At 38.0% G+C, this 24,599-nt stretch overlaps 1 protein-coding gene across 1 annotated transcript in view; it reads left to right on the top strand.

Annotated features, from left to right (window-relative positions):
* Nucleotides 1-24,599, top strand: part of ELL2 (elongation factor for RNA polymerase II 2) — a 78,522-nt gene that overhangs the window by 40,438 nt on the left and 13,485 nt on the right. The window contains exons 3-7 of the mRNA XM_069492170.1: nt 6,229-6,350; nt 11,101-11,264; nt 17,936-18,195; nt 23,111-23,235; nt 23,387-23,474. Of these exons, the coding sequence (XP_069348271.1) occupies nt 6,229-6,350; nt 11,101-11,264; nt 17,936-18,195; nt 23,111-23,235; nt 23,387-23,474 (759 nt within the window). The remainder of the gene's footprint in view (nt 1-6,228; nt 6,351-11,100; nt 11,265-17,935; nt 18,196-23,110; nt 23,236-23,386; nt 23,475-24,599) is intronic.

The raw sequence follows: 24,599 nt of genomic DNA, 5'->3' as shown, positions 1-24,599 counted from the left end.
ACAACCGGGGAGCATAGCAAGGGAGCAGGGCAAGGGGGTTGGGAGTGCAGGGATTGCAATTTTAAGTACTGCCATAACCTTGAAAAAGTAACTGAGTCTCTTTGTCCCTAATCTATACAAAGAAGAAATTAAACTATATGATCTTGGTCCTCTGAGCCCAGTGGGTCTACTTTAAGACCAGGAATTGTCATATCAGACTGCTGGCTCATGACTATCGTATTGAGCATTTACAAATCACCTTAGTAAAAAAGGTTGGACACTAATGCTCTTAGAATTACTATCAAAGAAGAGCTCTGTTAAGTTTAAATCATTTGTAATACCCACAAAAGAACAAAGCATTTTTAAAAAGTAGAACTTACTGGTTCCATTTTTAATCTAATATATACCTCAATCCAACATTGAGTGGAAAGTATTTGACTTAAGGGTAGGAAACCTCTGCAGTAAAGGTACCAACAGCTTTTGAACAGATGTCAGTGTACTTGTATGAGAATGTTGTAGCAGTGTGCACATTGTGCTTCTGCCCTAGATCCTTATGTAAATAGGAGGGCCGTGACTTGATGTTGAAATGACCTTTCAGACAGTATTCCATTGCCACATGCCTGAGCTTGTATCTCAGAATAATTAGAAACTTTGACTTACACATCTTGGAATACAGTATTTACGTTAATTATAAATGTCTGAAAGTTTCCTGAAACTTTTTCTTTGTAGCGTTTTATCGAAGACAGACTGGAGTTTGGGAGGAGGGTTGTGGATTGTGGTCCTAAACCTTTGATTTTCAGTCTCTCATTTTTGGAATGAAAATTAAAATCTGCTTTTCCAGTTGCGGAGACACGGTAGTATATTTTTATATCCTTCATCTTGAATAAGAAACTGTTTGGAATCACAATCTTTTCATACTTTTAAAATATTTTTTCCTTAAAGTATTTAGTTAAAAATTCAAGATCATGAGTGCCTAAATAAAAAGTTATCTCCACTGACCTGTAGGACAAGCTTAAAACGCTCTAATTAAAATTGAGAAGTGTCCATCTTACAAGAGGATATTCTTCCATGATTGTTTCTAAGTCAAGCCTCAGAATTGATTTCCCAAGGTGGTTAGCCCAGTCCTCAAAAGCTGGCCCTAGGCACACCAATAGCAGTCAGTACATTTTTACTTCCCCCTCCTCATATTCCATAAATTTGAAGGCTAGTTTTTAAGAAAATACTTCATAACCATTTTGAAAGAAAGGATTAACTATCTAGATAAGATGTGGTATAGGCTTCCATATATCAGAGAGAGTGATGTGTATCCACAAGTTCTTCTGAAACTCTAGCTCTCTGAAATGGTTCTAGATTAGATCAGGTCTCAGACCCACCCTCGGTATGGCTTTCAACAGTCCCACAGATTCTGGTCCACTCTGAGGTCCCCATAGTTTTGTTTTAAAGGCCCCTCTCCCCTGCCTGCCCCAAAACATACATTACCTGCTCTTTCCATTGAGTCTCCTGCTTTCCTGCACTTGGGCCAAACTGTTAACACAGCCTTACCAACTATGAACCTCAATGCTACTTAGTATGCCTATTTCATTTTTAAGAGTATACATGGATATTGACACAAATAAACTTTGTATCTAACTTGTACCATCTTCAGGAAATTAGATATACAAATCTATAGACCGTGTAATTTTAAGCTTTTGAAATTTTAAAGATATAAAAATTGTCAGGCGACATCTTGCTCTCACAAAGCCTGAGATTCCATCTATATTGCCAGTACTCTGAAAACCACTGAGGAAAGGCAATATAGAAACTCAGATTGGCCTGGTCTCCATGTCGCCTCATTCCCTAGCCTCCACCCTCCACCTTAGTTCCACAGCTAGGAAAAAAAAAAAAAAAAAACCACCATAATATGTATCAAGATTCACCCTTTGGTCCCAAAGTGAACACCATTTACCCTGATGCTTGCCCCAACCAGTCGGCATGATGCTTGTATACACACACCCACGGTGTTACAAGTGGGAAGGAAAGATTGTTGTGAAGTATTGCTATCGTACTATCTTCCACAGAATTGAGGCCAGAGATAGTTTGTCACTGATAGTTAACAGCCTGGGAATTTTACTATGTGTGGTATATGTAAGAATAAGGAGGAATGGTAGGGATTAAAAGCACTCTCCAGATAAGAGTTACTCTGTATTTTTTTAAGCCGAAAACTATGCTAGTTTTTTCTATAATTGTTATTACCAACAAGGTTTTTAGAACTTAATAGAGGAACAGAATTCTCAGAGACTATCACTGTACGAAGATGCACTTTCTTTATCCTGAAATGATCTTTTCTTATTTTGAGTTTGTTCACAGTAAGTTATGGTCTTTTCAAGACCTTTTTTTAAAAAAAAATTGATATCAAGTGTAGGTGTTCCAAAAAAGTATTTTTTTATAGCTCCCATTAAGCCATTTGTTTATTTGTTGGCTTTATGATACTTAGGAAAATTTGCAGAAGTTAATCTGTAGTAGAAACTTAATCTTCACATTCTCTCTATCGCTAAATATTCTCTAAATGTGGCCAATGTGTACTTATCTTATTTGCTTTACAATTTCTTTTGATTCAAAGTTATAAAACTAGAATACGTGTTTCAAATAAGTTAAAATGGCTCCTTTCATTTGAAATAAAACAGGTACTCATATTGCTTTAAAGACACCATTTTTTCTTCCACTTCTTCATTGACTTTTAGAAATCAATGAGGTTAGAGTTCTAACTTCTCTTGTTAGGGATTGACCTACTTCTATTTCTAATCCAAAATTTCTCAGCCCTGACCCTACTGACATTTCAGACTGGGTAATTCTTTATTGTAGGAGCTATTCTGTGCACTGTAGGGTGTTTGGCTGTATCTCTGGCCTCCCACTAGATGCCAATAGCACCCTCCCAGACCAAATGTCTCCTTGGAGGGCAAAATTGCCATTTGTTGAGAACCACTATTCCAATCTACATGTAACATGATCTTTAGAATACTTCAGTGGGTACATAACATGGGTTATATATGATTTTTTAAGACTTTATTTCTATTTAATCTGATTCTTTCCTATTCTAGTCATGACCATATTTTTTAAGTCTATGCCTTTTTTTCTATTCAAGAGACTTTTAAGCCGGGCATGGTGGCGCATGCCTGTAGTCCCAGCTGCTCGGGAGGCTGAGGCAGTAGGATCGCTTAAGCCCAGGAGTTTGAGGTTGCTGTGAGCTAGACTGACGCCACGGCACTCACTCTAGCCCGGGCAACAGAGTGAGACTCTGTCTCAAAAAAAAAAAAAAAAAAAAAAAAAAACAAGAGACTTTTAAAGAACAAGAATATAAGTTGGGAGCAGTGCCTCATGCCTGTACTCCTAACACTTTGGGAGCCCAAGGCAGGAGGATCACCTGAGGCCAAGAGTTCAACACTAGCTAGAACAGCATAGCAAGACCCTGTCTCTATAAAAAATGGAAAAATTAGCTGGGCGTGGTAGCTCATACCTGTAGTCTCACCTGCACGGGAGGCTGAGACAGGAGGATCGCTTGAGCCCAGGAGTTTGAGGTTGCTGTGAGCTAGGCTGACACCACAGCACTCTAGCCCAGGCAACAGAGTGACACTCTGTCTCAAAAAAAAAAAAAAAAGATTATGAAAGTCTTCTGTGTCTACCATCAGGCCAGACCATAATGCTTTGAGGGGGTGTATGTAGTAATTAATTTACACAAGCATTTTTGTTATTGAGCTATTCAAATTTAGACTAGACTCTAATTGCATGTGTGCATGTTTTTAAAAATAAAGCGGAAAAATGTATAGAGAGATAATTCTTTCACCTTAAAAAGCATAAATGTTACTTAAGTTTGGAGGATTGGACAATTTGGCAGTTTGGAGGATGAGAAAAGAAAAACCTACATTTAAGTAACATAAAGGTTTGTTAAGAGCTTTCCTATAGTACTCTGTTAAGTAGACATCTGAGCTAAATGACTCCAGTAATTAAGTTAACAATTTCCAATGAATGCTGAACATTTGCAGAATTTCATTATAGACTTCAGTTACTCTTGAAAACTAGGAAAGAACTATATGATTCTAGTTTTTAAAAATGTAGAATCTCCCAAATGGGATGATCTTTCACACTCTGATGGTAAAGTGCTACTGTATTCCCAAACCTGAGCTGCACGGGTAAGAACACTTTAGACCTAAACTGAAGCCAAAGCCTGAAATGGAGTCTCAGCCACCATAAAAATCTCCCCAACCAGGTTCTGCAGATCTAGATGCAGGGTTAGGGGGAAGATGGATGGAAGTTAAGTGAGTCATGGTTGGGGAAGGGATTTTATTCAGGTGTCCACGCCTTTCTTACCTGTCCACCTCCTCTCCTAGGCAGTAGGGAGGCTTTAGGCTGTATTGCACATCCCTTCTCTGTTAGCAGAATCCTACTATTCTCCGAAAAAAAAAAGAGCAGACATCAGTGAGTGCTGTTACAGCTAGACTTACGTTCTTTTGTGTCTGATGCAAGCATTCCTTTGGCTGCTGCTCTGTCTGCCCTCACTGCTGTAGGATTAGGAAGTCACCAGCATGTGTGTGCCAAGTAGGCATTCAGTTTACACCACCAGTAAGACAGCCTAATAAGTGCCTACCTAGAGAGTAAATTAAGACTTGTTCACAAAGTTACAGCATTTTAGAGCTGGGGAAAATTTGGATAATTAAAGAATAACTTTAGAGCCCCCACAGATAATAAAGGCAGAAACTTGTTATTCTAGGGATTGAGACTAATTTAAAACAGGGAGTCGAAGATAGTTTAAATTCATGGATGACGGAGGCTCAATGGAATATTATCTAATACGCAGCATCTTTGGTGGAACTCAACATTTCAAGTTCTCCTTGAGTGTTCTGAGTCTTCTGTGAAAAGACATTTTTCTTTGACTTTCTGTTTCTTCTCCATGTTCATTCATCCCTTCAACAAATATTTATTGCATGTTTCCTATGTGCCAGATACTGCACCAAATTGTCTTTCTGCTTAACTTTTTTTTTTTTTTTTTTACACTTTTTTCTGGGGGTAGGAGAGAAGGAGGAGTTGGAAATTGATGGCTCCAGTTCTTTTCGCTAACACAGTCATGAGTGTGTGTATGTGCATGCACACGTGAGCACATACACACACTTAGCAGCCAGTTAGCACTGAGTCATCTTCTGATAATGGAAAGCACAGATTTGGGGGAATATAAATGAGAATTATAAAAATGAGGAGGGGGCTCCCTACTTGTCTACTAAATTACTAAGATTGTGTGTTTGGAGGGTGGAGAGTTGTATTTTATATTCTTACTAACAAATCCTTTTTAAATTATTATCTAACACCATGGCAGACTCAAGGAAAGAAAGGTTTCAGGTGCTAGAAAAGGGGAAGCAGTTGAAAGGCAGTGAGAAGATTCCAATTATTCACATGCGTTTATTGAGATTTGACCATGTGCCAGAAAATGTGGCTGATTCAGGCCTCGGTCATCTCCAGCAACCCTCTCCCTTCCCTCATAGGGCTTCCCATCTAGTAGGGACACTAGACCTTGAGCAAGGCCTAGAAAACACAATGCCTGTTCTGTAGTGTTGCCTGGGGCTCAGCCTGGGAGTGGCCTGCAGAATCATCTCTGTAGGCTGCTGACCCTGTTCCATAAACACGAGGATGAATAATGGACTCATCAGGCAAGGAGAAACACCCCGGCCACATTTTTTTCTCTGAATGTAATTATGGCATTAACCTTATGCTGCTAGTTATTCTTCTTCAGAAATACTACTCAGAAAAGAAAGAACTGAAATGTGTTTTTATTAAGCGAGCAAAAGATTGGGATAGGGACGGTATCTCAGAGACCACCTAAATATCCAGAAGCGATGCAGCAGGGAATCATGTCAGCCAAAAACAAAACGTACATAGCTCAAAGGAGGAAGAGCTTTTTAGCAAATTCATTAATAACTCTTCCCTATAAACTGTAGTCACATGCTAGCTTGAAATGAAGAGGGTTCCTCTTAGAAATGAATAGAAACTACCGAGCAGAAGTGATTACTGACACTTAAGGGTAGAAAATAGAAATAAGAATGTGGTAAGTTACAGGCGTGCTTGCCAGATTGCTTGAATTATTTTGGTCATTTAAATGTTGTAAAGATGTATATCACAAGTGCTTGGGTATGAAATGATTGTCACTTGAAAAATTAGTAAGTCAGTCATAAGATCTTTGATTTATAACTTGAGGTGTTTCTCTTCTCCCCCCCACCCTTTTAGCTTGTCAAAATTCCCAAAAATGATCCCCTCAATGAAGTCCATAACTTTAACTTCTATTTGTCAAATGTGGGCAAAGACAACCCACAGGGCAGCTTTGACTGCATCCAGCAAACATTCTCCAGGTAAGTACTTTTCAAGGTATGCTGAAGGGAAAATAATTTTTTAAGAGGGTTTTTTTAAAAAACAAACAATAAAATATTAACATATAGTAATCATGCCATACATATTTCCTAAATTGAATTGCAGAGCTCATTTATTTATTTAAAAAATATTAAGCACCTAATATATACTAGAAACTATATTTGTCACTGGGATACAACCACAAAAATTCTAAGATTCTTTTCCCTTGTGGGGCCTTTAAGGTACAGAAGATGTTTTACCTATGAAATATGGAGTTTTTTTTTAATTAAGGACAATTTTGAGGATTTTTAAAAAGGTTTTATTCATTGCATTTAAATAAGAGTGTCTATGACATACTCAGGGCTCACACTCAAGGAGGAAAAAATATACATCTCACATATCCTCTTCCTTCTTCCCTGTCAAGTCTTGTTTTAAGGTATATTGTTAAAAAATTTTTATTCTACAGCAGCATGGAAACTAGAATTAACCTCAGTATAGCAGTCACTTCTCCTGATTTAAAGAAAAAAAAAGGGAAGAAGACAAGAATACATACTCACACCCCAGTGTACCATGGATCCCTTATCTACTTAGATCCTCTAAACAATAAGCCACTTGTTTTACTCTTCTTTGCTTTGGTTGTTTCTGATTAAAGAATGGGCCCTTGAGTAGGGGGAGAGTTGTTCTGCCCCTGCATAGAGACAGGGGAGGTTGGGGTCTCTCTCATTTCCTCAGTGTGTGAGGCTTTGACATTGGCCCAAAGCACCCCAGCCCGGTCCATCTCCATTGCCCATCTGTGCAGTACTTGAAACTTGCAAGCACTTGCTGGCTGTGGAAGAAAGAGGAAGGAAAGCTACGTTTGAAATAGGCACAGGAGGCAGAGATGCAAAATAAGACACTTCACTGAAAGAATGAGTTCTAAATTTATCCTCCCATTTAAGATAACTAAATAACTTTTTGTTTGTCTTATCTTAATCTACCATTTTCCTAGAGTGTATACTAATTTTGCTTTCTGAAAATTATCCTCAAACTTATATTTTTTGGCATGAATTGCATATATTATAGATTATATACATAGACTTTTCTGTCCACTGGGTAGCCACTGGCTACATGTGACTATTTACATTTCAATTGACAAAAATTAAATAAAATTTTAAAATTTCATTACTCATTCACACTAGCTACATTTTACGGTCTCGGTAGCTACATATCGCCATCATAGGAAACGGCACAGATATAGAACGTTTCCACTATTGCAGAAAGTTATATTGAACAGAACTGTGATAGATAATAGAACCACCAAGTATAAGGGTCCTTAGTGATTATGTGAGTCAGCTGTTTCATTTCACAGGTGACTTGTCCACAGTTACACAGCTGCTTAGTTAATGGCTGGACTAAATGAGCAATGAGTTCTAACTCCCAGCCCAGTATTCTTTACACACCACAGGGCACGCTAGTTTCTAAATGTGGTGCCATTGTCTGTCCTGCTTGTCTTTAGATAGTTATTTTATTACAGTGAGCACATTTTGACATCAAATGGAGCTATGTCCCCTTAGGAATTTTATCAAGGAACTTAATCCCTTCTTCAAAACTAGTCATATCATCATAAGTATTAATAATAAGACTTTGCCCTTACATCATAAATACCCTGTATGTTTATTTCTATCCTGCTTGTTTGGTGAAGTTTTTAAGGTCACTTGCAAAACTATACATAATGCAGCAAGAGAACAGAAACAGTTATTGTGAGAAAATTGGGGCAAATGTATTAGTATCCCTTCAGTATGATCCAAGGCACTTTATAAAATGGTGTGGTAGGGGTGTAAATTGAAATTTGCTACTGTGAAAACAAAAGACTCAAACTTCCAAGTTCTCAGCCTGGCAAGCAAACTTGTCCTTAATCTGGCTCCACCTTTTCTATTCAATTTAATTTTTATGTTTCCCATGGACCTTGTCTCTCCAACAATAGTGCGAGCTCCTCAAGAGCAGGGGCTTTCTTATGCCCTTTTTCTAGTGTCACAATGCTGGCTGAGCTCAAAATAGATGCTCAGTAAATAAATATTCAATAAGTATGGATTAACTAGTCTCCTTAACTACATGTTAAAACCTTATAGAACCTCACTTTTTTCATATACAAAATGGAGAAAATCTCATGGTCAAAATTACCTTTTAAAAATCCCTTAAATCTACCCATTCAGAGGCTTAGTGAAAATATAGTTTGGGGCATATACCATACAGCAATGCACACTCTGTGGGAAACAGTGAGCTAGGCTAGAGAAACACTAAGAGAACATTTATACACATATGTCCTAAACTTGGGAGTACCTTGTTGCTTGCAGGGTTTAGCTCCATTTTGTTTTTGTGTGAAGATCTGTTTCCAAACCTCAAGCAGTAAGAGCTTCATCATGATTGGCAATAGGTTTAGTTTATTCTCACTATTCAAATTACTTAGTAAATAATGGGGAGAGATGTTAAAATACAAACTTCCTGCCACCAGACCTTCTCTCTACTGCAGTCATTTCCTCCCACCAGTCTCCCTCCATCCTGCTTCCCTGGGGGTTAAACCCTTTTCTCCCTCCTTTCCCTCTTTCACTGGTTTTTCAGCAAACATGCTTAAAGCCTATCTCATTAAAAAAGAAAATAAAAAGCAGAAACAACCACTCACACTCACTTCCCAGCCCAAAGTCTGGCTTCAGCTCCCACCACCACGACTGATCACCACATTCCACTGAAACTGCTCCCCCAAGGGGGACATGACCCCCTTGCCCCTAAATTCAGTGGATGCTTATTGGTTCCCTGTTATTCTGCACTTGTTGCTAGTGTTTCGTACTGTTGCCCACTCTCTGCTGCTTAAAGTATTCTATTCCAGTGGCTTCCCTAACACAGTACTCTTCCAGTTTCCCTGCTTCCTCTTTGGCTGTTGCTTTTCAGTCTCATGTGATCGCCTTTTCTTCCTGTTGGCTAAATATTAGTGTTCTTCACAGTTGGTTCCCTCCTGAGACCCCTTCCTCCTCATTCCTTCAAAGTCACCATCTCTAACACTGAACTTATTTTCTTTCTCCCAACCCTATCCCTAACCTGCCCTTCATTTTGTGTTCAGTGTTTCAATAAATGGCAGCCCATTTACCTAGCAACCTGGGCATAATCTTTAATATCCCTCCTCCCCTCTCCCCTGTGGCTAACCACTGACTGAATCCTGTGAGTCCTGCCTCCTCATTATCTCTGGAATCTAACTCCTGTTCTACATTCTCATTGCATTACTCTGATTCATGCCGTCACTTCCTGCCTGTAATCCTTCAGTAGCCTCCTAACTGGTCTCTTTGCTTTCCCTCTTGTGTCCCCCTTCCTCCCAATCTGTTCTCCATCCAGACTGAGTTTTCTACAATACAAATGAGGTATTTCCTATCCACTGTTTTCAACCACTGTTATTCTTGGGATAAAGTTCAAAATCTATAACATGACCCCCAGAGCCCTGTGTGACCTACTTCTCATTCCCTCTTCAGCCCTATCTCTAATTGTCCTTTCCTGCTCTCTTTGGCCAATCTGAAAACCTGCTCCTTGCTCCTTGCTCGCCCTGGGCCTGCACAGGTTGGTTATCCTCCTAGAACCCTTTAGTCCTTACTCCCCCTTGTTCAGTCATCTTTCTACATCAGCTCACACATCAGTTCCTCTAGGAAGTCCAGGTGAGGTACCCTTCCTAGGAGTCCCCTGCTCCCTGGCATTTGTCACACTGTGTTGTAATTTCCAGTTTGCCCATCCTTGTCACCCATTAGACAGAGAGCTCTTTGAAGCAGGGACCACATCTGTCTTAGTCCCTGTTATAGCCTCTGTGCCTCTCACATTGCCAAGCATGCAGTCCCTGCCCAATAAGTATTTATGAAATAAATGAACTGATTTTTAAACAATAGCATTTGTAAAGACAGTTATTAGAAATTTACAAAAATTTCATCAACCTTTTTTTCTTAGGAACTCTAGTGTCACTTTTATTACTTTTATATTCTAGTTTATTTTAAGGCCATCATAATTTCTTTTTAAAACACCAGTTACGACTACTACCATGATTGTCCTAATATTAACATATTACTTTGACTCATCTTCTGGGTCCATGTTAATATTCATGATTGTTTCAATAAAAGTTTTTTATAAAAATATTTCTGCAAAAATCACTTGCATTTTCATCAACCTTTGCTATATAAATAGGTCATCTTACAGAGACTTAACAAAGTGGTAAATACAAATTCTTCAAATTTTTAGGAACTTTGGAGTAATAATACAAAAGTATACTCTCATGTTTGTTAGTATTTTAGCCTTAAAATTAATACCTCATTAAAACAAAATGTGGCAGGCCCATTTCATCTAGTCAGTTTTCAATCATGCATATTGTGGTTCCACTAGAAGTAAACTTTTTAACATTTCTCATACCAGTGGTAGGTAACTTTTAAAAACAGTTGACTATTAAATGAAGGTAGAGCTACAATGTCCATTGGGGCTCTGTCTTTAAGTACTGATTTTTTTTTTTTCTCAAAATTTTATGGATTTGGTCTCCGAAAGCTCATTTTATCCATTATATTCAGAATAGGAAAAAATGTGATATGAAGAAGAGGAACTTAAATATAATCAAATAATCTTTACATTTAAAAGTTAATATTGATTCGCAAGCTTATATTTGGGCTCCTGATTTTAGGATTTTATACAATTTTTGCTTGCCTTTATTGTGCAAAATGAGGGTCATCTCTAACAAAGCCACTGTCTTGACAGCTCCGGAGCCTCTCAGCTCAATTGCCTGGGATTTATACAAGATAAAATTACAGTGTGTGCAACAAATGACTCGTATCAGATGACACGAGAAAGAATGACCCAGGCAGAGGAGGAATCCCGCAACCGAAGCACAAAAGTTATCAAACCCGGGGGACCATATGTAGGTTTGTATAGATATCTTTCGCCCTCTTGATGATTGATTGGAGTAATTCAAGATCACTGTAGGTAAATACCGGTAATATTAACTGAATGAAAACATAGAAATTAGTTTTCAGAACGTTTTGTATAACATGGTCAAAAAAAGGTCATTTGTGCTCTTCAGACTGCTGGTAAATTGAGGAAGAGATTTTAAAGTTTTACAGCTTTCCTAAATACTGAATCTTCTGTTGACTACTTATTATTATTTTATAAAACCGGGATCTGGTCATGTTACTGCACGAAGTTGTAATAGTGGTACCATTTTCTTTGTCACTAGATGATGTAATTGCAGTGATGGACAGTATGTTTCTTGTTTTGCCTTTTTGTAAGGCTATTTTTACAATAAAATCTACTAGTAAAATTAATGGGTTGGTAACCTCATTGTTGCAGGTTTTGCTTACATTTTCAGAGGATCTTTGTACAATAAGGATTTTTTTTTATTGCAGAAGTACAAAATGTGCTTATAGCAAAGCTTTATAGCAGAGCATTAGAGTGATGCCTCTTTGGGACCTCAGTTGTGTTCCTCAACCTCATCTGCCCGTTAACTAAGAGCCTACCCCACGCCTATCATTTTTATCATCAGCTCACTCAAACATCCATTAGATTGAAGGGAAGTAAGGCCATACTGGCAAGATGCGTCTCTCTTTTATGAATAGTGACCCTAACAACTTTAAGGAGTCAATTCACATTGTTAACAGTAATAGAAAGGAATTATCAGGTGTGAGGATGAGATCTTTCAGTCTTAGTCAGTTTAATAACACAAGTCACTCTATAGTAAATGATGAAAGGACATTAATTTGGAAACTTAAATGCTCACAAAAACAGTCTCTTGAAGAACCAAATCCCTTAAGCAACATCTTTCCAAGGTTTGATATAATTCTGCTTCTGTATTCTCCCATTGCTGAACCAGCTATAATACATTTAGCTTTGAAAAGCTCCACTGGTGTCTTTAATAATAGTGTCTTTCTTTGGAACAAAGCCAATGCTCCTGGGACTTGGTGCTTAGCTTAGATACATTTAGTTTGGTTTAACAACAATTCATGGCTTCCCCGGGTATCTGTACCCACGGGGCTCAGTTCCCTGCTCCGTAAGTTGTCAGCAATGGGGTTTCTCACCTTCCCTTTTCTGCTGAATGAGGTAACAACTTCCAGCCTGCTTTCTTTCTCTGAGCCACTAGGCTCAATCTCAAATTAGTTTTAAAACACACAAGATCTGCTGCACTTACATTTTAATACAAACTAAATTATCTGTCCCTGTAGCTTTGAAAGTATTGCTTTACTCTGTCCAATACCACCATTTTATAAATTAGCGTGTTTGACAAAGGAATAGAAGACCCAAACCACCAAAATGATTTTCTTCCCTGCCCAGTATAACTAGTGGAAAACCCTCACCTTGATTTATTCCAAAGCTTGAAAATCAGTGATGATGACTGTACTTTTCTGTTGAGTGATCCGTGGGTGTCCCATGTTCATGTATTTTTGCTTGTTTGGGTAGGGTCAGGTACAGTTCATTTATAGCTTACGCAACAGACTTTTCAATACCCCAAATCCCACAGACCATAACTTCCTAACAGTACTGGGTATTTTAGAATTTGCAAGGTTCCTTATGGCACTACAAATAATTTGTATACATTTTGGAGGTAACCACAGGAAATTTGAGGTTATCAAAGTTTACATGTGAACCAGATTACATCTTCACTGTTCTAAGAAGAGCTGGCTGCCCTCTCTCCACATACACCCTCCTTCGGAGCCCTGCGGTGATCTCTGCTGCCCTGGGCACTCTGTTTGGTCTTTTCCTCTCTGCTTTGTCTTCAGGGCTCTAGCCGCTCATTGTCACAGCACAGTGTTCTTCTCTGCTCTTAAATCTTGTCATTAACTTCCTCAGTCTTTTATTCTCTGGGTCAAATAGCCCCAGCTCCTTTTAACTTTTCTTAATATAGACTGTATTCGAACCCTTTTGATTATTTTATTACTCTCCTCTGTACTGCCTTCAGTTCTTCACGTTAAAGTTCAAAACCTAGCATGCTACTGTTAATAAAAGTCCAATCAATTCTGAATGCAGGGGAGCAGAAGAGCAGAAGACTCTTGTATTCTGATGGTTTGATTTTTTACTATGTTGTGTCCTGTTTTGATCTTTTTCTTTTAACCTTGTCCGCGGCCAGCCCTTTCCGATGTATTTCTTTTCTTCTAAGGTAGATTCGTTTGTATTTTCGTGTTTCTTTCAGTGTTTGAAAACTCTGTTTCATTCAGTTCTTTAAAATGTTAGTCAGTTACTCTATAATACTAATATTACCCAGCCCTTATTGAGTGCTTGCTTATACACAAGGTGCTGGTTAGCACTTTGCATGTAGTTACTCACCCGAATCTCATAATCACCGTATGAAGAGGGTTATGATTCTTTCTCCATTTTACTTGTTAAGTTGTTGGTATCAGCAAATAGCAAATGATATAAGTATGGCCTCATTAACAAGCTGTGTGCTTTCCTCAAAACAGTAGGGGATACCCCTTTAGTTTTATTGACTGTATCATATAAAATGACATCAAAAACTCACCTGTGTTGTGGTAGTATGATGCCAGGCCTCTGCCAGCTGAATGAAGGCACAAGCCCATTTTAAGGGTAGGAAGACTGTGCCCCTAGGGTCACCTGGCCAAGTTACCCAGGAATATGAGCTTCTGCAACCCTCCTGTTGGCTGAAAAAAACAAAACCTTTTTGCCTGCAGTGAAAAAGGAAAGGCTTTAACATTATTATTATTTTAGAAAACATTGTTATTTCTGCAGTAATATTTCCACTTCTAGTCACGACATTTATATTGGTCATGAACATTATTGTATTGTTATAATCAACCCTTTGTTTAGAAAAAAGAAATCACTAATCACCAGCACTTCCAGTTTACCAGTATTTTAAATTTGCTCACTGACTCCTACCTAAATTCTGGAATTTTATTGAATTGCAAATTTTTATATGTACTAATATTTATTTAGGTGTATAAAATAACCCAACTGATCTAATTTCTAGGATTCTGTTTCCAATTTCCCAAACTTCTACCGCCACCCTCCCTATCTTTGATGAGTTAGCACATGTTTGAATGACCAGACAAATCATTTAACATCTTAATTTTCTCAAATGTCAAAGAAGGGGTATTTGAACTAGATTAACATTTAAGGTGCTTTATAGTTCTAACATTTTGTGACTGTTGGGTATATATATTTTGGCAGTAAACCTTTTGAAAAAGTAATCAGAAATGCCAAATGGTAGAGATGGATTTCATTGCAGTGAATTACATATTTAACCAAGACAGAGTCACGTCATTGTCACAGGCCTGTTGATGTTTTTAAATCCCTAGGTCTGTGTTGCCAGGGCTTCTGGTCAGGTTCCACAGAACAGAAAAACAACTGCAGAAGATGGCTGCGGTCCCTCCGCTTTTTAAAGGACTGTTTTAACACCTTGCCTTCAGATTGTTTACTCATTGCCATTAGATTGAGGGATAAATAATTTTACCATCTCTTATTAAATGGAGAAACTAGAATTGGACTCCTTGTTATGAAACAACGATTCAGTTATAGTCCCAGATTACTCAACCCTGTTGGACCCACTGCTGCTGTTTATATAAAGAGCCCAGGGAATTGATTAGCAGTTGGGTCTGGGAAGAGAATTAGGTTCTCCCATAGGCTTTATTAAAAGGGCTTTTCTGAGGCAAATATAAAAAATAAAAATAAGCCTTTCTTCTGCCTACTTTAAACCTGACATTTTCCTACTTTACTTTTTTTTCTTCCCTTAGCATCTCAATTCTATAAATATTTATATCACTGATGTTTTCTTCATCTGTAGCCTCTCTTTCCTTAAACCAGAAGACTCCTTCCTTGTTGAATAGGAACAAAAGGGATGGGAGGTAGTGAGCAAGTGATCTTTGAGTATAATTCAGTGGCCCCGGGTGACTGGGTTGTTCCTTCAAGCATTTGAATGAAATAGGTTCTCCTGTGACTGGCTTTCTAAAATGAGGTAAAGGGTGAAGAGAGTGTATTGCGGGTGGGGGATTCATGGGGAGGTGATAGCCTAGCACTAGGCCTCAGGTAAGACTCCAACTCTGTCCTTGTCCTCTCCCTGATCAGACTCTTAATTTCTTGTCAAACATCATACTTATACCCTTCTGAAGGGCAAAGTTAGCCTCCCTCATTTGTCTGCCCTGTGCTTGCTCCTGGGAGGGATGGGGGTAAGCCCAGTAGACTCGGAGACCTCCAGAGACAAGGATCAGAGGTAGATCAGAGGTACAGAGGAGGTAGGGCACCTGGAACATGGTGGCAATACTGTCACTTCTGTTTTTATTTATTTATATTTTTTTGGCCTTGCTGGCTTGAATTCATTCTAAATAACCAGTCCTAGTGTGCGAGAGCTTAGCTAAAAGACATTCTCTGCACATGCCCCTTGCAGGGGTTGGGAAAGGTGGAAAGATTAAGAGAGAGAGAGAGAGAGAGACAGCATCCACAGTCAGCTTGGTTTGGAAAAGAGTGAGTTAAATGGGTTTCTTTGTTGCAAGACTTGACAAAAAAGAAGGGAGTGTGAAATTCATACCATTTTCTAAACATTTGTGACCTTGACCCTAATTTTTTTTTTTTTTTTTTACAAATTCCTATTAAAATTTCAAGGAATGGTAATATTTGTTAACACCACTGCAACTGAGAAATGGAGAACTGGAAAGCTTGTGTTTGCCATATTGGAAATTTCAGTGTTCACACTCCTGCAGCTTAGAAATGTGGGAAAATGTGGACAGTGTTGATTCCTGCTTCTCTGCTGACTTACTCTCTTGCTGTCATTCACTTAGTCATCAAATAGTGACTCAGAGTCTGCTGGTGGACAAAGCAGCCACAACCCTGCCACAACCCTGCCCTCATCCAGGTTATAGCCTAACATGAAACAACAGCAAGCATTAGACATTTGTTTATAAAAGCTTTCTTGCAAAGAAGTACAAGTAGGAAAATTTGGGTATTAATCAAATCACAGAACCTCTCAAATGCTAAGTGAACATTTTAGCATTTGAGTATATCCCATTAAAGCCCTCAGTTTTCTTATCTGTGAAATGGGGACATTCAGGTTACTGTGCGACTTAATGAGATAATATATATGAAGTTCTTAGCACAGTGCCCCCCACATAATTGGTGCATGATAAATATTATTTTCTTTCCCATCTGACATCCAGCTATCTCTACGAAAAATACAGAAACCAGATTTAAATCTATTTCTAAAACTCGAAATGTGATTGAATAGTTTTCTTATCATTAGGCAGTATCCCCTTAATACTGAGTTCCTTTGTTGTGCAGTAGTTTGATTTGACATTTGCAGTTGATTGTGTCCAGATAGTAAAGAAACATACCAGCTGGTAGAGGTTTCCTGAGAAAGGTTTCATCCTTTTTCCCTAACTGGAGGTAAGATGACGACAAAACAAATAGGCTCTCTGACAAGGACTGCGGAGCCCAGCATGGACAGAATTACTATTCAGTAAAGCTCTTGCCCAGTAAACTGTTTTCACCCTAGACCACAGCTTATAGAAGCTGCTTTTACTTATCCATTATTTCTAGTTGCTAGTCTTATTCCTAAGGTAGTCCCCACACTGTATGTCATTACCAGTTCTTCCCCTCTTTAACCCGGGGGTTATAGAGTTGGTGCTTAATGTGTACTACATGGGCTAAAAGACTCTACCTCAGAAATCAAAATGAGTGTCTTAGACACAGTTTTATGCTACTTTCTGTTCCTCGCAAGGAATGCTGCACCTATACACTAGTATCCAGGTCCCTTCAGCCCACATGTATTCTAGAAGTAGCCACTTGCCAGTGTCAGTGTTCAGTCTGAACAGGAAATGGGTTAACTACGTGAATGGCACTGGCTCGTGCAGTAGCGGTGTGAAGGCCTCCCCTGTGCCATTTCCCATTCGCCATCTAACTTACCTGCCTGCATAGTCTTCAGCACCACTGAGGGTAGATCTGTTTGTCTGGCCCTCTGAGACTGTTCTGTTGATTAGTTTTATTTTTTTGAGTCGTGACATGTAGAAAAAGAATATCACTAGTGAATCCTGACCCCCTCCTTGTGGCTTCTGAATCTGTGAAATTATTAAGGTAATGCCCCAGCTCAGCCAGGAGTGTGTTCTGAGCTCTGACAGATATTTCTTACATTCACCATGCTCACTATATTCCCACCTGCTTTGCATGAATGGCATATATTTATTTAAGGTTAAAAGATTTAGGTTCTGTGTAAGATCTAAGTTCTGTAAATAGCACAAGTGAGCATGGAAATTATTTTATTTCCATTTAACATGAAATAACCTATAATCTAAAAATACCCAATCTGTTGTTAACAGTTTGTCTCACTAATTATTATCCATATGTAGCTAAGTGGCCAAAATACATCTATAATACATATTTATTCCAAGAAATGGTTTTATCAAAAAAAGTCCTAATTCATATTTTAGGCCATTTATTTAAAATGATTTCTGTTTGCATGTCTCTTTAAAGTAAAACTTGAAATAAAGTGGCTATTACTCCCTCCAGAAATGAAGTGGTACCTAAGTCCGAGTTTTGGAAACTGAGATGCTTGTTATATTCTAACTTGCAAATGTGTAACAATGTCTTTTCCACTGGACTTTAGGGAAAAGAGTGCAAATTCGGAAAGCACCTCAAGCCATCTCAGATGCAGTGCCTGAGAGGAAAAGGTCAACCCCCATGAACCCTGCAAATACAATTCGAAAGACACATGGCAGCAGCAGTGTCTCTCAGCGGCCATATAGGGACAGGGTGATTCACTTACTGGCCCTGAAGGCCTACAAGAAACCTGAGCTGCTTGCTAGACTCCAAAAAGATGGCGTCAATCAAAAAGACAAGAACTCGCTGGGAGCAATTCTGCAACAGGTGAGGACAGCTGGAGAGAGGTCCTTCTGCTTACCTTCTTGTTGAAAAATTAATTTAAAAAGGCTGTGGTCATTATCATCCTTGTTGAGATCGGGAAATTTCAGGACCATTTTGATTAGTGGCATGTGAAATATACTGATAACTCCTGAAGATTAAGTTAAATTGTCTTGTTTTAAGCATTTGATTAAAAACTAGTTGAAATGTGGGCATTATCTTTATTTGGGACAAACCAAATTTTGCCCTGAAATTCCATTAAAAAACAGGCAAGAAGTTTTGGTTGTTTATTTTTAGTCTTGAATCACCTAAACTGTTGCCTTAATTTTCATTGGTTAGTATAGGTGAAGTTGTACAATGTCTTCTGTTGGTCTTTGGTTTGTATAGGCCAGAATATTTTTGCCTACTAAATAGTTTAGAATTTGTCTTGCTCTGTATACTTTTTGCTACCCTCATTACTCTACTTTTTTCTGTCACTGGGTGTGCCAAGATCAGTCACTTGTCTGCATTAAAGGATATGAAAGTGTAAAGTATTCACTGTGATCAGTTACCTTATAATCACAAGCTTAAGTATAAATCAGGCCATTATTTTTGTTAAAGTCAGTGGTATATCAGACTTCCTATATATTTTTTATTTTCTTTTTTTTTTTTTTTTTTAACTTCCTATATTTTTCATACTGACTTCAGGTCATAAATGTTGGTTCGCGTTCAGATCTGCCATAAATAGTGGTCCATCTCTTTTTATTTTTTCTAAAGCAATAACATTTTCAAAGTTATTCTTAAATTTTTTCATTTAAAAAAGTCTACAGGTTTTCATCTGTCATTCCAAGAAATAACACTTTCAAGTCCGTTTTTTTCATCCATTCTCTCTTACATTCAAGGCATGATACTAAATGTTATGAAAGAGTAAACACGTCATCTCTAGTTTGGGGTCAGCCAATCCTAAAGATATCTTGGTCAATCTTAAAGATTTTTATTAAATCCTTTGGGTACTTTTTGAAAACACTTAATTTAAATACGTATGTCACATAGCAGTTTTAAAAACGAATTCAAAAGACAAAATGAGAGAATGAATGAGGATGTGAGTGTGTGTAAGTTTTATATTTGGAAAAGTAGAGAGAGTCACATTATAAATCACAAAATGTTTGATAACTGCATCTCCAGATAGGCTGTGAATTACCTTCTGGGTTAGAGGATGGAGAGGGCAAAATGACTACAAGGCAGTTTACACAGAGACTACTATTGATGTATGGCACTAGTTACGTGATTATTTATACGTGTATAGATATGCATATCTAAGAATGTAGGACATAAGAATTATTAGTGCTGGTCATTTGATATTAATAGAACCTAGAGGCATAATCTCCTCCTGGCTGCATGTTACAGTCCCCAAGGAGCTTTTAAAAAACACCAGTGCCCAAATCAACCCCAAAACAACTAAAGCCAAGCATCTAAAGGTGGGGCCAAGGCACCAGTATTGTATAAGGCCCTAATGATTCTAATTTGTGATATGGGCTGAAACTGTTGGCCTAGTGAAAACACAGAAGGGCTAATGACATCTACCATTTTTTTTAGCATGTACCATGTACCAGGCACAGTCTCATTTAATCCTCATAAGGAAGATAACAGAGGCATGTTCAGAACTTTGACTTAAACCAATTATAAGTTCCCTTTTCTGAACATTCCTAGCAGCTTACAAGAAAAATAAAATGGCTGTACTCCAATGAAACTGAAAAAGTAGACATGAAAGTAAAAGAAAAAGAGCAGCAAGATACACAAATCATCCAAAAATTGGTTATTCTGTCCCAGACAAGCTGGCTGGCAAACAAGTTACCTAAAATAATCAATCCTGCATTGCCTATGTCAATAGAGATATTTGCTAATTTGTTAATTATACAATAGCTTTTGGCACCCTGTAAACATTATTAATTCATCAAAATAGTATGTTTTTAAAATAAACTAAGGTGTTGGCTCCCACTGAAATTTGAAAGATTGTTTTAAATTTAAAAATGCTTAATATCCACCAGAAAATTTAGTTTAATACTATTTATTACCAAACTGATGTATAGTAATAAAACTTATTTCTCTTGGAATGACTGTTTTCCTGAAAAAAATAAATTTTCAAAATCAGGAAAACAACAAAGCTAAATAATGTTCTTCTCAAGCTTAACATTTGGATATTTGGCTCAAGCTCAACATTCATTCATTCAATTCAGTGTATTAAATTAGAATGTACCAGACCCTGTTCTAAATGCTAGAATCCCAAAATGACCCCAATAGATAGTCCCTGCCCTCATGGAGCTTATTCATGAGACAATTTCAGGTGGAGTGGGGAGTTCAGAGGAGCTGGGAGAAGGATCAGCTACTTTGAGTGGGGAGATTGGGAAACCTCTTTCTCAGATAGTTACATTTTAGCTCAAATGATGAGGAAGAGATAAGAAGGTCAGTCAGTACTTCTGGAGGCCTGGAGGAAGAGAAGGTTTGTGTGTTCAAGATGAAAGACCAGAACACAGCGAAGAGGGAAGCAGAAGTTGAATACTAGAGAGTCGCTGGCATGGACAAGAAGCTTAGATTTTATTTTGAGTGAGATGGGAAATTATTACAGAGTTTTAAGCAAGGATATGCTATAATTTGATTTATACTTTTAATAAGCTCACTCAGACTTCTATGGCAAGAGTGGCTTGGGAGGCAGGAGTAGAGGAGAGAGACTACCGAAAAGAGCCTACTACAGAAATCCAGGCGTGAAGTGTTGGTGGTTTGACCTAGCATGAAAAGTGGAGATGGTTTATTTTGTGCTAAGACTTGCCAGTGGATTGGGTATAGGGAGAGGGTGAAGGAAAGAATGGATTCTGTGATTCTGACTAGGTGTGTGTCCTGAGCAACTGAATGGATATTGGGCCATTGGCTGAGAAGGAGAGGAATAAAAGAAGAATAGGTAAAAGGGGCAAAGGAGGGTCAGGAATTCTGTCTGAAATAGATGCTGTTAGACATATATCCAAATGGAGATGGATGTCAGTGGGTAATTACATATAAGGAAGGGTCTGGAGTTCAGAGACTAGTTGGGGCTGGAGTTATAAATACAGGAATTAGTAGCATATAGATTGGGTATTGAAAGTCCTAGAGATGAATGAAATCATCTTAGGAGGAAATGAGGAGATTGAAGAAAACAGGACAAAAGAGCACTCGAGCATATAGAGCAGTGAGCAAAGGAGACGTAAACAAAGGTCCTGAGAAAGGAGGAGGAAACCAGGAGAATGTCCTATTACCCAAACCTAGAGAAGGGATTGCTGTGGAAGCGGGGTGTTAGTATGCGTAGTGCTGAAGGCAATAGAAGATTGAAGGATTGTTGCATTTATTCCACTTCAAGAAATCAGGTTGTATCCTATGTTAATTTATTCACAAATTTGAATTTTAAGATAAGCCTACTATTTTCTACTTTATAACAATAATATTAGATTAGTGTTCAGCTAAACTGTGAGAGAAGCATAAACTATCATATTTAATACTACTTTAAAAAGACACAGAAAGAAGTCAAGTTACTAAAAAGACCATTCTAGTAGGAAGTGACAGGCAGAAATACCTTTCTCCTATCCTTGAAAATTACTTTTGGTTTGGCACATGAACCCATGCATTTGAGAAGTTAATGGCTTCTAAGCCCAGACACTCTAGGAATTGTAGTTAAGGGATAAGAAAAGATTACACATGGGAATAAACTGTCTGACTAATAACAGTAATTTGAGGGTTCCTTGGTTTATGTTTCCATTTATTGGTTTTGGGAATTTCAAGGACTTTGAATAAGTGGTTCTTTGGGAGAATTGGCATATACAAGGAGCAAGCTAGGTTGTCCAAAAAAAGGACAGACAGGGTTATCAGAATTGACAGTTTGTGATAACAATTTCTGTTGATGACTAAAGGAAAGTTTTAACCCAACATTCAGACATTGTTTGGTTTCTACTTAATGCAAGTGATAAAGGATTTTTATTGTGACTGGAAAGTAATGAAGTTAATGACCAGAAGTAAATAATGATATTTGTAATACAGTAGTTCCCCCTTATCCATGGTTTCGCTTTCTAGGGTTCTGGTTACCTGAGGTCAATCATTGTCCAAAAATATTAATAGGAAAATTCAAAACTAAATAATTGATGAGTTTTAAATTGCATGCTGATCTGAGTAGCATGATGAAATCTCACGCTGTCCTGCTTTGTCCCGCCCTGGACGTGAATCATCCCTTTGTCCAGCATATCCACGCTGTATATGTGCTACCCACTCATTAGTCATGTAGTAGCCATCTCAATTATCAGATCAACTGTTGTGGTATTGCAATGCTTATGTTCAAATAACTTTTATTTTACTTCATAATGGCCCCAAAGCACAAGAGTAGTGATGTTGGCACATTGTTATAGTTGTTGTATTTTATTATATATTGTTGTTAATCTCTTGCTTTGCCCAATTTATAAATTAAACTATCATAGGTAGGTCTGTATATGTAGGAAAAAATAATTATAGGGCTGGGTACTAGCCACAGTTTCAGGCATCAACTGGGGGTCTTGAAACGTATTCCCTCCAGCCCCTAAGGATAAGGAGGCACTATTGCATAAGTATTTTGGATTCCTTTGACCAGAAAAAATTGATTTAAAAAATATCTTCCTCTTTTTCCTAATGTGGGCTTATTATTTGATTAAAAACATTACCAATGGCCAAATGCAATGGCCATTCAGGGAAAAAACATTTGGCATGTATATAAAACTTTAATTCCCAAAATGAAGTTGAATGGCTTTTATTGAGATCTGGCATGTACAAAACCAGCAATCCCTTTGGGGCCAATTGGTGTAGTTATTTTCAGTATAAACCCTTAAGGTCACGTGTTTTAGGTTAGGGGATAGCAAAATATCTAATGCTTTGTTTTTACACCATGTACCAGGTAGCCAATCTAAATCCCAAGGACCTCTCCTATACCTTAAAAGATTATGTTTTTAAAGAGCTTCAGAGAGATTGGCCTGGATACAGTGAAATAGACAGACGGTCATTGGAGTTGGTGCTCTCTAGGTAAGTTCTTTTTCTTTTTTTTTTTTTCCTTTAAAAATGATGTCGACAAGTATTTCAATCATTGTTATCTTAGTGTTAAGGTGGGAAAGACAATCAAGGGTGAACATTTTTAAATTCTCTCCGTAACACATAGTATGTGTGTCCTTTACAGAAAACTAAATCCATCTCAGAATGCTGCCAGCACCAGCCGTTCAGAATCTCCAGTATGTTCTAACAGAGATGCTATATCTTCTCCCCAGGTATTTCATGAGGTTATAGAATCATAGACCTGACACAGACCTCAGGGGCCAGCTAGTCAGTTCCTCTGATGTATAAAGTGAAGCTTGCCTGCCCAAAGCTACACAACTAGTTCACAGCCAAGCTTAGCCTAGGATTTAGGTCTTAGCCCAGAACACTTTCCACTACATGGCAGTGTTTGTCAGAGTACTCAATGAGTACCTTGCCTTCCATTTTTAAAGTTTACATTTTGTTTTAGATTTTTTACTTTTCACTATGGTCACTAACTAGAAGACTTATCCAGCCCCATATAACTCTCACATTATTTGGAAAACTGAACATATTTAATGTTGTCTGAAATAATGTTCCAGAAAAATATTCTTGGGGAAAAATGGATTTGCAATAAGCAAGTAAATGAAAAGTGATAGCATTTTCATGTATTTTCTTAAAGTTTTTTCAATTGGATCCTTATCAGAATAGTCCCAAATCAGATTCCTCTCCAGTTTAGAGTTTTCCCCAAGATTCAGTCCGTCCTAGAAAAACGTGGGAGGTCCTGGGCAGGACTACAGTTCAAGCCTGCCTGGCTCTCAGCTGACTTGCCAGCCTCAAAACTCTCTCAATGTCCCTCCCGGGTACTTTGGGTGGACTGTGGGACAGCCCTTCCCACCCCAGTGCTGCTGACATAATGTCCTGTCTCTCTCTGGACCCTGCTCCCAAGAATTGGGGAAACATAGATGATGTGTGGAAAACAGTAAGCATTCCCTGAGCAAAAGGCTGTTCACACATCAGAAAAGGTTAGAAACCCCCAGAATAAATTAATGCATTGATTATTTTCTTTCAAGTCAAATACAAGGTACAGCATTACATTTAAGCATAAATTTGAATTTATGCTTTATACTTTTTGGCTGTCTAAATTTCCCTTTTAATAAACAACTATTCTTGTTGTTGCTGGATTGGGCTAATATTAGCATAATTTTCTTTATAGTACTAACACATTATTTTAATGGACCAGTTATTAACACTTATCTTCTAATCTGGTGAAGAGATATGTAAGGGGTAAAAACGTTAAATAGTATTTCAACAGTAATAGAGATACTTAGAGAAACTACTCTACAAGTGCTGGCTGTTCCACTCTAAGAAAGATGAAA

The sequence above is a fragment of the Eulemur rufifrons genome, chromosome 17 (assembly GCF_041146395.1).
Source record: "Eulemur rufifrons isolate Redbay chromosome 17, OSU_ERuf_1, whole genome shotgun sequence".
Lineage (NCBI taxonomy): Eukaryota > Metazoa > Chordata > Mammalia > Primates > Lemuridae > Eulemur > Eulemur rufifrons.
This window is presented reverse-complemented; position numbering and strand designations above follow the sequence as displayed.